We start from the raw sequence: 13,781 nt of genomic DNA on the forward strand, positions 1-13,781 counted from the left end.
TTTTTTTTTTCTTTTGTACATAATCAGCAAGGAATGTCGAAGAACGAAAATCGTTAAAGTCGTGGCACTATCCGCTTGAAATGCGTTGGAGACATGTTTTTATTATACCCTGGCACAAGAGTATTGTACGCCGAGATGTGTTTTGCCGTAAGGATGAACGGAATTGAAATTGTTTCCGATAGGAGTACTTCTTCGATCACTTGCTGTAAAATGTCTTATCAAAATAAGTACAAAAACAAGTGTAGGATGCCGTAAGATATTTTATAGTCGCTCATGACCGGTCGCCATGATTGTCATAATAAACTGTTTATTAACTTTCAACATTAGTGTACTAAGCAAGTATCAAAATGTAAGTATTCTTCCTTTTTGAGGGAAGATGCGGTTTTTACTGCATCTATCAAATTGAGCTAAGCTGAAACTGACTGTTTTCCATACACACTTAAGTGAAAACAATAATTATATTGCGAAAAAGCAACTAAAGACATTATAGTCGGGCAAGGCCGACATTTAAATACGCTACACCACATTGCCTAACTACTACTTACTATTGTGGGTCAATTCTCATTTCACCACATATTAAAACTTCGACTTTTCTGCTCTACAAAGAATGAGTTTTCGTGAAAATTCTTATTAGGGTAGGAGCCAAAGAATACGTCGAGACGTTCCAAATTTTGTACAGTTAACTTTTCTTATGTTAAGTTACTATTATGATATAATTTTTATCATGAATCATTGAACATTATACCTTTTTGTCATCTTGTTTGAACTTCAGTTTCCGTTGTGATGAGAGGGGTCCAAAAATTCCTCCAGCTGGACGAAAGTTTTCATAACAATTTACAATGCCGAAATTCTATTACGTATTTTTAATTAAAATTGCAATATTTTCGGTCGAAAAAGTGAAGCTAACCGAACCATTTTCAATAGCGTTTCTTGAGTCAAAGCACGTCACTGTACAAAATTTCATGAAAGTATCTCAAAAATTGCGAAAACAACTTTAGCTTGAAAACAACCTTACCTGGACAGACGTCAGACAGACAGACGGACCGACAGGTTTAGATCAATTTAGATTATGACTCTTAATCGATCGGTATAGTAAAAGATGGATTTATGTAAAGCCCTTCTGCTTCCCTTCTTCTTACAAATGTCCGCACTAACTTAATATACACTGTACTTGCACAAATGGTGTAGGATATAAAAGTAATAGTTTCCAAGTTCGGAGTTGGATTCTGAAAATGAAAATTCCTAATCAAAGTATTTATGTTGAAAAAAATATATAATCCTTAGTTAAGCTGTAGTCCAAATAATCGAGCAAGTGAAAAGGCTTTAAAGCCCTATTTGAAAAAAGATAAATCGTGCGTAGGCGTTGCTAAGAACATTGCTGAATTATACTGGAGCGGATAGTTTACAAATCGAATAACGGTGAAGGAAACAATCCACTAATCCACGAACAGTTATAGAATATAATTTCTAAAGATATTTTACAAACACTCATCGCAGAGTGATAATTTGCCAATCAAACTTTCCTAGACGCAGTCTTAGTATTGCTTGAGCTGAGTTAGTTTAATGTATCCTCTGAAAAGAGCTTAAGTGTTCGTCGAGTCAACTACCGCACACTGAAAAGGAATGCTTATTATCATTAGAAAAACCATCCGTCATCCCTTAATTAGACCTAACTTATTTAGTTCAATTCAACTGGAAATATGGCTTCAGCAATGCCACACTACATCAGGTAGCAGTTGCAGATATTTGCTTCTAAAAATTCACTTTTCTTTTTGAATAGAATGGTAAAGGAATTTTTACCCAACGTATTACCGATTCCCTTCATTTTTCTATTAGAATATAAATTCGCTACAGAGAAGACAACTGGATTGTTGAGGCTTCCACAATACCTTTTTTATGTATAAGAGCCAAGTAATTTAGAAAAAGTCTTTAAGCATAGTGCAGCGATTTTCTCTTTAGTGGTCGACGTAGTTCGCAGAATTGCTCGGCCATGATTTCGTTGAATGAAACGTTGGTTCACAGTAACGCGCACCGAAGTAGTTCACGCAAATGAAGATAGTAAAATTCTCGTGACTTTACAGTCGATGTCAATGATCTCCTTAACCCAACTCCAAAAAGTTATTTTTCGCCGGTCAAAATCGAGACGGATTTGTTGCATTACTTACCACAATTACACTTAAGTTGCTCGACACGTTTCTATTAAAAATAAAGTTACTGAGCATATTTAGATCTATTACCGAATCCTACCGAACATTCTAATCCTTGGAAGTTAATTGCAGTCCTTTAGGAGACCATCATTTACTTGGCGAATTGCATTTTTTTAAAAAACTGCTCGAGCCCATTAATGTAATTTGTATAGGATCCTCTGACATGATGTGTCATTTGAAATTTGGCGTCATTTTTTAACTGTCGACATTTAATAAATAAAAACTAGGAAGTTTTCCAACACTTTGGCTATATATATATATATCCATTGGGTGCTAAGAATTCATGAACAAGATCGTGATTTTCTGAGTACAAGTCGCATGTATGGGCGGGAGCCTTCAAACTTTGCTTGCTGCACTCCACGACCGTTTACAACGAAAGACCCAGAGGCTCATGGGCGCTTCACAGGCATCCTCGAGCAACGACGTAATTTGGGCTGTGTTGCGTTTATGTACAGGTATAATCAGGTCAAGTTTTCTACAGAGATTGAAGACATTTGCCCATTAATTAAGTGCTTTCTAACCAGACTACACTCCCCACTCACTCGTCCTAGAATTAGCTGTACATCGTACAATACATTACCACAAAACGTCGCTTTTTCAACCGTAGTACCTGCCTTTGGAACAACCTACCCAATAATGATCTTTCCTGCCGTACCTGATGTCTCCACTTTCAAGTTCGAACGTTCCCTCAATTCCTCTCTTTCTATAGCACTTTGTGATCATCACCGCGTCCGCATGTGTTCTGTGTCCCCCGAGAAGCCTTAGAGAAATGTTCGATGTGTCTCTCCATCCAAAACTTGTGATAATTTGACATGAACTTCGAGCTGATGGTATAACCGGATCGTTTTCTTTCCGAAATGCTATTAGATCGCTTATTGCATTGAGTGAACGAATGACTCTCTTCAGCTGTGGACGATCACAATACTCTAAGGTACCATTTGATGAAGAATTCTCTATTAAATAAGTAAATATTCCTCACCTGGATAAATTTTGCATTTGAAATTTGATGTGGAATTTTACAGTTATGTATTGACCCTGATGTTGTTGGTGTTAAACTTTTGAATTAAATTCATAATAAATTCATAAATAATCTTGAGAATAATTCAACAACTAAAGCGCACTGCATTATAATAATGCTTAGGATGAGAAACAAGCCGCAATATGCAATGACGAGGAGAAGACAGACAGTCAGACACGCAGAAAAGCAGGCAGGCAATTCATTGTCTTAACAAATTTTAACTGGTATTAAGAAATCATCAACAAGTAAGGCCATAATAATAGAATTGAGTTTAAAAATTCTTAACGTGGCTATTAACAGTTAAGCGGTATCAACGTTCAACACTTTTTACAATCATTTTAAACCGTACGTTCAGTTGGTTGAATGGCTATGAAACTCAATAAACTTGAAATATTAAATATTTTAAAAACTATTGAGCCTATTATGTAGCCCTGAAATGCAGCAGATTTTCAATTCAATTCAATATATGTATATATATATAAATATATAGTTTAAATTATTTTAGCGAGGAGCATTCCCCGATTCATATCAAGGCACCGTTGGTCAAGCGAGTTAATTAATTGGAGAGAGAGTGAGAGAAGGAAATTGCTACGTCGCTTCAGAAAGTTCTATGATCAGCAATGGCTTGCCAGAACAAACGAGTACTCGGTCAACATATTTGCCTTCTTAACCTAAATCTTGGAATTGATCATTAACTGGTAGTTAGCAATTCAACAGTTAATGTAGCATTCGCAATTTGTAAACTATATTCGAAAACGATTTGTTTTTGCATAGGGACGAACGCATATAACCTTGACTTAAAATTGCAATTGGAGGGTTTTACGAATACGCTATAAACTTAAGATAATATTTTCTTTGCATCTTGTGTAAGCAAATCTGATTAAAAAAATACTCATTCAGTCAAAAAAATACCGGGAAATATCTGCATAGAACATCTCTTCAGTCGATATTGACAAAGTTATTAATAGTTGTAGGTTTTCAATAAGTAAAACTATAATCAAAGTTGATATTAACTTGTAATTCTCTCTCGTTGGAATTCATCTCTATTCTGGATAAAATAGGGAAAAAGGAATTTATTTAAAATGTTACATCTTCGAAGAGACATCGTCTACTCATCATTTGCAAAACTCAGTGAAGAGCTTCAGTATTCCTATTTGGATTACGAATTACTTTGCCTTGAACGGTCATGTCATTCAATGAGCACATATGCATTAAATCAAAAGGAAGGCTAACGTCTTTCCAGAACCTATTCGAGACCTTTTAGTTGACGAAGTGCAGCTCATTGCTTTGTGAAGTAACTACATTTTATTTTATTCATGTGAAATATTTTTTGACCTAAAACACCATATACGTGAATGTATTTACCGAATGTAGGTAACTCCTGATTGACTTTTTCTCCTACTGCGCTACTTACTGCGTGACTTAGATTGTAATGGCAGTCGTTTTAATAAAGATCATAGTAAATTTTAATAGCAATATATTCTCATATATAATAACAAAAATTCCCGGGATTTATTTGACATGGCATATTGTGTCTGTCAGTTGTCTTTCATTCTTTTCATTATTAATTATTTCATCGAAAGTTTCTTTACCTCTTCACAATCTTCTTACAATATTTTTAGCTGGTCATCACGATTTTCTCATTATTTTGAAAATTATTATTAATTTATCATATTTTACTTAAGTAACTGAAAGCTGTTGTTCTTATTTAACGTTTCTCTTTACGTGCCGGCGATTGTGGTATATTCACTTTGCCAAAATGTTTGTCAAATATTTGCAGGCACCAGTAAACCAATTTATACATTTTTATCCATCTATCCGTCTCTACGTCCTTGTGCACGCTTGTTGTAAACATTCTGCCATTTCGCAAATATTATTAAATTGAGAACGGGCTGCAATTCGAAATGAATCAAACTTGGACTCAGAGCATCTTTTAGTTAAAAAAAAAAAAAATAAAATCTTTTTTTACTCATTTTCATAAGCTACAACCGATACAATGACAAAAAGCTTTATAAATGATGCTAGAGTACCTGGGCAAAAATGCAAAAACTCGGATCTCGTCCACTCAATAATGTAGAGCATCGAAATATCATTTATTCGTTTTTCCTTTCATTTCTTTCTTTTTCATTTCATTTCAAGAGAACAGGTGATGGGTGCGAAAAAGTCGGCCATTATTTTTTTTTTTTTTTCTTTTACTCCTCTTAAATGATTTTTATCTTAAATTGAAATCGATAATAAATAATTTTGTGTTCTTTAAAATGTTTGCTTTATTTACTTATTTTTTTTTTTCCTTAAATTTTCTATTTACCTTTTTATGGCTTTAGTCGCCTTAAGCAAATCGTGATTTATTTAATTTGTAACTAATAATTCAATTGTGTACAGAGCTGATAGAAGGTCTGTCGCTGATTATTTAATCATACGGGCAGATGTTTAGTTGAATTTATCCTCTGTTATTGTATTCTCTACATTCACACATCAAGCGTTCGTTTTTGCACAAATAAAAGTTTTATTGTATTTTATAATGTTTTTTTCCTTTTTTTTTTTTTTTTTTATCTCCACATTAGAATTTAAAATTCTGTTTGTAAACCCCTTTATTTGCAGTCTTAAGAAGTTCGTTTCTCCCATCGATGTGTTTGGAAAAGTGCTGATGTCTTAACAGATTCGGATGGGAAGCATTTTTATAACTAAGCTTCTCATAGACCTCATCACTCATAAGAAGTTCGTTTTCAATTATTTGTTATACCCTACACTACCTATGCATGTACAGGGTATATTAAGTTAGTGCGAACGCAGAAGGACTTAAGATAAAACTACCTTTTATTATACCGATCGATACAGCATCGTAATCTGAATTGATCTAACCCTGTCTGTCCGTCTGTCCGTCTAATGTTTGTCCATGTAATTTGTGTTCAAGCTACAGGTCGTAATTGTTGACACATTTCGATGAAACATGGTACAGTGACGTGTTTTGGTTCTAGGATGAAAGGTATTAAAAACGGTTCGAATCAGCCAATTTTTTCGACCACTCTCATTGTAATTTTCAAAATTTCCCCGCAAGACGGACTAAGCAGTAATATTTCGGCATTCTAAGTTAGTATGAAAACTTTGGGTCGTTTGGGGCAATTTTCACGCGACAAAAACGTATAATTTTCAATGCTTCATGATTGATGAAAATTATATCATAATAGTAATTGAAATGGCCAGCAAGGTTTGGAACTCTTCTAGACTCATTCTTCTATTTATAGTACTTAGCTGTACGTATCAGTGGGTTTTTATTAAGTAAATATATATCCTTGTCCTTGCTTCCTTTTCAGATTGTTTACGGATGTATATGTGTATTGACAAGCAAAATTGCTCTTGATGAATGGTTACATGGGTGGCATATGGCTAGTTGCGACCGGTCCACTTCGAACTTCCAACAAATAATGAAATATAGAAGAAAACATTAATTAAATCGTTTAGTACAAGCAGGAGTATGGTTTCTTTACAAACATTCCCGCAAGTAGGGAAAAAGAGAAAGCGGTAAGTACTGAGGTTAAGTTGACTATATACAAATTGAGGAATCAGTTTAACGCAAATTTCTATTAGCCAACAACTTTTTTATATCCTACCCTATCACACTTGTGGCCCAAGAATATAAGTTTGTGTATGCAAAACCCGGAAGGAAATAAGATAGATCCACCTTTTATTATAGCGATCAGTTTAGAGTTATTTCCGGCATGAGTCTTAGCTAGTCTGTCCATCTCGTTTCATTGTGTTCAACCTATAGATCATCATTTTTGAGATGGTTAGATGAAATTTTCTACACCAACATATCTTTTCCCAAGAACGAATGCTTTTAAAAATAATTCGGATCAGATCACTTCCCATATCCTTCGCTAACGCCTTATTTGATAAAATCGTTATGTGAGTGGTATGTAGGGTGATGTAAGGTATTTATGATGATGATTCATTATAGTGCTGTGCAATATAAGAGAAATCTGATATTATACAAGAACGTATTTGAAGTTAACTTCTTAGATCGCTTCATCATCTTCAAATGCCGGACTTGAAATTTTTTTCCTAAATTTAAAAAACATTTTAAATAATTGCAAAAGCAGGCCAGTTCCAAGTGGAGAAGGCGCCCTCTTGGCATCTTCTTACGCAAAAAAAAAAAAAAACGACTAACTTGGCTCAATTAAGGGCTAAAGATGACAAGTACCAAACATCCACCCGAACTTCGTTCACTTACTTTATAGAAATTATATATCATCGTAATAAAATCAATGATATCTAAAAATATTGAAAGGCAATCAAAATCAAACCATGGAAAATTTATCTGGCAGTGTGTAGGTGTGTGGGATTGGCTTTTTGATTTTTAATTGAATAACAAAAATTAATAAGATTATGTGGCCGTAAGACCACCATCTCGTTGCATTGCCTTTCTTAATGAAGGTTTAACGTTTCATTTCCTTATTTACTTACACGCATAAAAATTGTTGTAACCCTAACCTATCTAACGAATCGGAATTTTTTTTTTATTTCATTTTTTTTTTTTTTTTTTGGTTTACTTTATTTATTTGTGCGCTTTTCTTTCATTTTTTTCCATAGATCACATTTCCATAGTAAACATTTGCTATGCATAATGCCTGTAATGTGCAACTTGTATTATATATCGTTATTATATAATTTTGCAAATCAGAAGAAATTAGGTCTTCTGTCATAGTAGACTTTTTCAGAGATGCGGACACTTTTCAAAACTTGAAGAAATTTCACATGACATTTTCATATAATTTTGATATTAATTTGAAATGTAGGTGTGTCGGTGAACATAGACACACCTACCTACCTTGTTTAGTGTGAGAATTTATTTTAATCATGCTGGGGAGCAGTTAATTAATTTTATTGCAATTTTATTTAAATGCAAGATTTTTCGCCCTCTAGCCAACAATCGCCCGCATCCATATTAATTTTATAAATATGAATGACCTTCATTTTCATTTTGAAAATTAAATAAGTTAAATAAGTTATCTAAGCCCGTAAGAAGTTAAAAAGCATTTCATTTACAGTTTATCGAGTGGATATTTTATTTAATTTATACATTAATGATCTTCCCTCGATGATTGAATGCAGCCAGATCTTAATGTACACTGTTGATGTTAAACAGTTTGCTTCGCTCTCAGTCTCACTCTCTCTCTCTCTCTCTCTCTCTTTGGAATCGCAATCGCATCAGCTGCAAGTTGATTTAAATAATTCGGTTGCATGGTGCTCATTAAATCGAAAAAAATCCAAGAAGCTTTCTTTCTTAAGAAGGAAATCATTCAGTACTGACTGTTTCATTGATCCGCACAAGCTGGAAAATGTTGATTCGGGATTCTATTCGACCAAAGATTGCGTTTTAATTTGCACATTGAGCTCTATTTAAGTAAAGCTAGGTTCTGGGCTCTTGGTTTCCATTAAGAGGTGGTCCAATGAGCTGAAGGATCCTTACATTCTAAAAAAGCTGTACATGGTCTTAGTTAGACCAATACTTGAGTATACTTCGGTTGCGTCGTCTGCCTCCTATTTGTGTTATGCAGATTCAATTGAATCAGCTCAAAAGCAATTCTTTCTGTTCAGCCTTAGGAATTTGGCTTGGGATCTGCTTGTGCTCTTTGCCTCCTTATGAAAATAGTTTGCTTCTGTTGAGAAATGTACATCTATTCTTGGTGTCTTCTTCTTAATTAAGTTAATTAATGATAATCGATATCGATTCGTCCACATTACTTGATGAGATAAACTTTAATGTCCCTAATCGCTTCTCTGGCCGCTTTATTTTCATTAAGCTGAGTCAATGTAAATATAATTGTGAGCTATTTCATCCGCCACTAGTTGTTTGCACGAACCGAAATTATGTCTATCACTTAGTCTCAATACCGGATTCAAACCAACTTTGTTTAACACGCCCGATTTGCCTATGTCGTGTTTAAATTAACTTTTATGCTTGGAAGATCAATTGGCCTTGGTTGCCAAGGTCTTGCGTGTTTGCGATCGCTTAAGGGTTCATTTGCAATTTGGTTCTGTACTGGTTGTGGGTGTGCTGCTATGCTAGTTGTGCATATGCTTTTTTTCTTTTTCTCTTTTCCTTCTTATTTATTTATAGATGAATTATTATTTTTTTCTCTTTCCTGCTCCTTACATACTTGGCACTAGTTTTTAATATTAATTGGTATAAGATTCACTTCCATGAATCAATTAAATTCGACTCTTAAATTTTGTTTTAATTGAACTGCATGTGTAAGTATACAAAATAAGTAAATATGCCCTTAAAACATTTTAACAGCAGAGCTATGTAAACTTCTTGTGTAATATATATTCGAATTGTTATCGCAGTTGGCAACAAACGGTCATGACCTAATGTTTTATACCCATCACTGTTGTCAGCATGAAAAACCTACAAAAAATAAAAGTTTTGAATGCGTGCTCGTGTCAGCGTTGTGGGTGCGTCCTTGGAAAAATTTAAGCCACTTCGAAATTCTTTTGCAAATTTCGAAGCGATATTTTCAGTTTCGCTAATGGGAGAATGTTTACCACAGTTGGGCAGATGGACAGATGAAAAGACAAATAGACGTACATGTCTAGATGCTCAAGTATTTATATATTTTATGGGGTTTTTAAAACTTATTTCTGCGCTTTATAAAGGTATTAAAAAATATATATATATTCGATACAATATAATATTGGGTAGACCTCGTCAATTTTTCCCTAATTTTGTACAGGTGCTGCAGCATCGCCCACAGAGTATACGTTCAAATTCTCGTACATTTATCTGCTCTGGTTTATGAGTAGTGAGTAAAAAACTAAATTTTTACTCTTTTTAAAAAACAGAGATATTCTCAATTTACGTGATGCTGTGGACGTGTCCTTCGACTGATTTGGCCCATCTTCAACGCCAACCTGCTTGCAAGAACTTCCAATGTTGCTGCCAAATTTGAAGTCGATAGTTTCATTTTTGCGGCCATGAGAACGTTTACAACCGACGCTACACAGATGGACAGACGGACATACTTAAATCGATTTAAAATTTGATGCTGATCAAAAATATATATATACATATTTTGTAGGGTTTGATGAATATATGTTCCTCATCGTTGGGTGATGGGTGTTAATTAAAAAGATTATTCGAACCTTTGAACCTATCTGAAGTCATCGTTGATTTAGCATACAATTGTAAAGGTGAGATAGATACCAGATGGCCAGATCTTAGATGGACAAGAAAGCTTAACGGAATTCAAGAAATTATTTTGAACCATTTCGTATAATGGAAAATGATTTTATTGCTGCAAACTTAATATACATTTATATCAAGTGGTATAAGAATGAATGTCAATATTTTTGTAATATCTACTTGATCTCTCGTCATCCGAATAAAGCGTGTAGTGAAGATGCTTGCGATGTGAGTTAAATACACAGCTACAATTATATGGAAATATTAGGTACATTTAAAATTTTTTTTTTTTTTTTTTTTATTATGTTAATAAAAATTTCCAAAGATTTCTTTAAGATTTCTTTAGCTCAGTAACATTTCTTTCGGGCGATATATAACTTTTCAATAAAAATTTCTTTTTCGATTTTGGTTGAGCTTGGCTTTGTAGAACCTTTCATATATAAAGAGACGGAAGATTTTTCAATTACTGCAATTACTTTTCTATCCGTTTCCCTTAGAATGACACTTTTGATAGTTTCTCATACAAAGATGACATTTTTTTTTATTATTTTTTCAAAATAATTTTTAAAAATATAAATTTTTAATTACTTTTTTTTCTTTTTTCTTGTCATTTATTTTAAATTCGAAGCGTGTAATCGAGATGAAGACGAATTCCAAAGCTAAATTTTTCCCGCATGTGCCTCATGAATCGATTAGCTTGCGCTTGCGCTCTAATTTGAGTTCACGTTTTAGAGCCCTCTGCTCCAACTCCTCAGCATGCTCGGCAAATAGAGCACGCATAGCCGGATACATTAAATGAAAGTGTTGCAAATCTTCGACAGAAACTTGCATATTATCGAAGGCTATAGAGACATTTGTTAGGGAATCAATAGCTTCCGAATCGGAATTTACCTGTAAGCGTGGCAATTTTGCGTAACGTTGCGAGAAATGCGTAAGTATAATATGTTGTGCATTCATTGACTGTCCCTGTTCTATCGCTTGCGAGAGTGTACTGTGCTTTTTCATTTTAGCTTCCTCCAATAAGTCATCTTCCATCGTTGCCTCATGTATTAGTATGGTAGAATTAAGACCTAAATCGATCAAGTCCTGACAAGGCATAGTATCACCGCTATATGTTACTTTGACCGGTTCTTTTGCAACGCTGTGATTTAACGGGTCTTTTAAGACTAAACTTACACCGAACGCGTGCTGACAATGACGCACCAAACAAGTGCGCATAGAAGCAATACCCGTATTAACTTGGAAATCCTCCGAATTGAAGGATTTGTCTAGGAGGCTCGCGTTACCCACCAATTCGTATGCTTCACTTAAGTTGGTTATATGTTCATTATAAAAATTAAGCCACGGTTCTATTTGCTTAGGTGCGAATAGTAAAATCTTTTTCGATATTTTTTTACTCTGAAGAAAATCGAGACGTTTACTAAGAAAATTTATTAATCCAATGTGATGATCAGCATGCAAGTGAGATATGTAAATAGCTTTTAAATTCTCCACAATTTCATCGGCCTGCCTTAAGCCAAAAAATCTCTGTATTTGTCCAAGACTTCCTTCGCCACAGTCTAATAGCACAAAGGCCTTAGGCAAAGTTTGTAATAGAATACAACTGACGTTACGCGTTTTGTTCGGTACACACGAACCGGTGCCCAGGAACGTAATTTTTGGTAATTGTTGCGAACCAACGCAAGATGCGTTTACGGAAAGCGTGCTGTAATCCGATCTAAGTTTATCTAAAAGTTGCGGAAACTCGGGCAGCAATTGAGCTTCTTGAATATATTCATTGGGATTTAGTATTGTTTCTGATGTGCGGTTGAGGCCTACAAAATCGTTGTTAATGAAAAATTTGAAGTTCTATTTATTTATTTATTTTATTCATACCTTTCTTGGGTCTTAAATGATAAGATGTCATAGGTTTCAAATTCACAAAGTTAACGTTTACATTTGCGTTGTCTTTCTCGTTCCCGTTTTCTAATTCAATTTCGTAGCGATTTAAGCTTAAATCTTCTGCCGATAATTTGGATTTCTTCAAGCCATTTATTATGTCACCAGTCGTATTTAATGCGGTGGCTTCTCCCAATAAAGGAAACACACGTGGATTCAACTGATTTAACTGGTATTGTACACGATGCGCTGCCTGATAACCGGAAAAAGTATTTTGCGAAGAATTCAAGTGCAAATGTTGTGTTTGTTTCGGGAATTTTTGTAAAAATGACTGATAACAATTGTTCTCGAATATTTCTGGTGGAGTAAAGTGCATAACTATAGTCGTTTCACAATCGATGTTATCGCTTGACAGAAATTGTTGCTCCTCCTGTTGCAAAGCTGGCAGGAATTCTTCCGAAGGCACATCAAGAATAATGAAATTGAAGGGCTTCTCACAAGGATCACAGACATCCTTCGATTTAACAATTTTCCCATTATCAAGAGTGACATCTATGCCATTCTTTAATAAACCTAATAGAGGTCCCGGCGGCACATTGTGATCTACGCACTTTTCCAGATTTAAAGCACCTGGCTTGGGTTTTAATTTACATTTGTAGGCTATCACCACCTGATCATTACATTTACTTTCTGTCGTTATGTGTTCATCTCTTTTTAAGGGTATAAATTTCATATACATTACAGCGTCTTCAAAGTGATGTTGTCCTGGTTGCGTACAATCTGTTGTTGTTAATTGCAAATTCTGCAAAACAACGAATCTTTTCATGGAATGAAAAACGCTGTCCAAATACGGAGGTCCGTATAATGCTAAATTTCGAACTCCTGCATCTTGTATCGTCAGGGTCAATCCGGGCAGCCCACCTATCGCTGGCCATGTATTACGCGTAAAAAAGATATTTTCCATGCGGGCTAATTTAATCTTATGTTCATGAGCTAAACGTTGAATGCCTTCACCGCAATTGAACAAATAACGGGAATGATCAGTGAATAAAAATAACGAAACCGGAGCCCCGTTGCCTCCAGCTCCTAATACTTGCAGTATGATATTGCCTGGAACATAAGACGTCGCTTGCTTTTTAGCCTTTTCTTGTCGATTTCCTTTCCTTTGCCGAGGTGGAGTGGCAGCTTCTCTGTCAGCCATTCCCGCGAGTTCTGATTTTAACCAAGCCGATTGTTTTCTTGTTTGTGAAGAATCGACTAAAAGATCCCGTAGGCTTTCTTTTGTTATATTACGCGCTGCGTTTCTCAATGTGGTTAACAACATTCGTGTGGAGTTTACTTTTACTTAAAAAATTATCACGAATTTATTTAATCTTTGCATATAGAGTAAGCACGGACTTAAAATTTATACAATAAATAATAAAGAAACGATATAAAAGGAAGTAAAAATCAGCTGGCGATAAAAAGAAAATCAACAACATACATTCGACTA

At 34.7% G+C, this 13,781-nt stretch overlaps 1 protein-coding gene across 1 annotated transcript; it reads right to left on the minus strand.

Annotated features, from left to right (window-relative positions):
• Window positions 1–10,999: 10,999 nt before the first annotated feature.
• Window positions 11,000–13,760, minus strand: LOC119642298 (ribonuclease Z, mitochondrial). Its single transcript, XM_038041400.1, has 2 exons — window positions 12,287–13,760; window positions 11,000–12,225 (listed from the first exon to the last, which is right to left on the minus strand). Exons 1-2 carry the CDS (start codon window positions 13,611–13,613, stop codon window positions 11,093–11,095), a joined length of 2,460 nt encoding a protein of 819 aa, XP_037897328.1. The 5' UTR covers window positions 13,614–13,760; the 3' UTR covers window positions 11,000–11,092.
• Window positions 13,761–13,781: the final 21 nt, after the last annotated feature.

The sequence above is a fragment of the Glossina fuscipes genome, unplaced genomic scaffold (genome assembly GCF_014805625.2).
Source record: "Glossina fuscipes isolate IAEA_lab_2018 unplaced genomic scaffold, Yale_Gfus_2 0, whole genome shotgun sequence".
In the NCBI taxonomy this organism is placed as follows: Eukaryota; Metazoa; Arthropoda; class Insecta; order Diptera; family Glossinidae; genus Glossina; species Glossina fuscipes.

Excerpts from the sequence above, each read along its gene's own strand:
- LOC119642298 (XM_038041400.1), bottom strand. The coding sequence starts at position 13,613 with ATGTTGTTAACCACATTGAGAAACGCAGCGCGTAATATAACAAAAGAA. Across the intron at positions 12,226-12,286 it reads TCATTTAAGACCCAAGAAAG|GCCTCAACCGCACATCAGAA; the intron begins GTATGAATAAAA and ends ACGATTTTGTAG.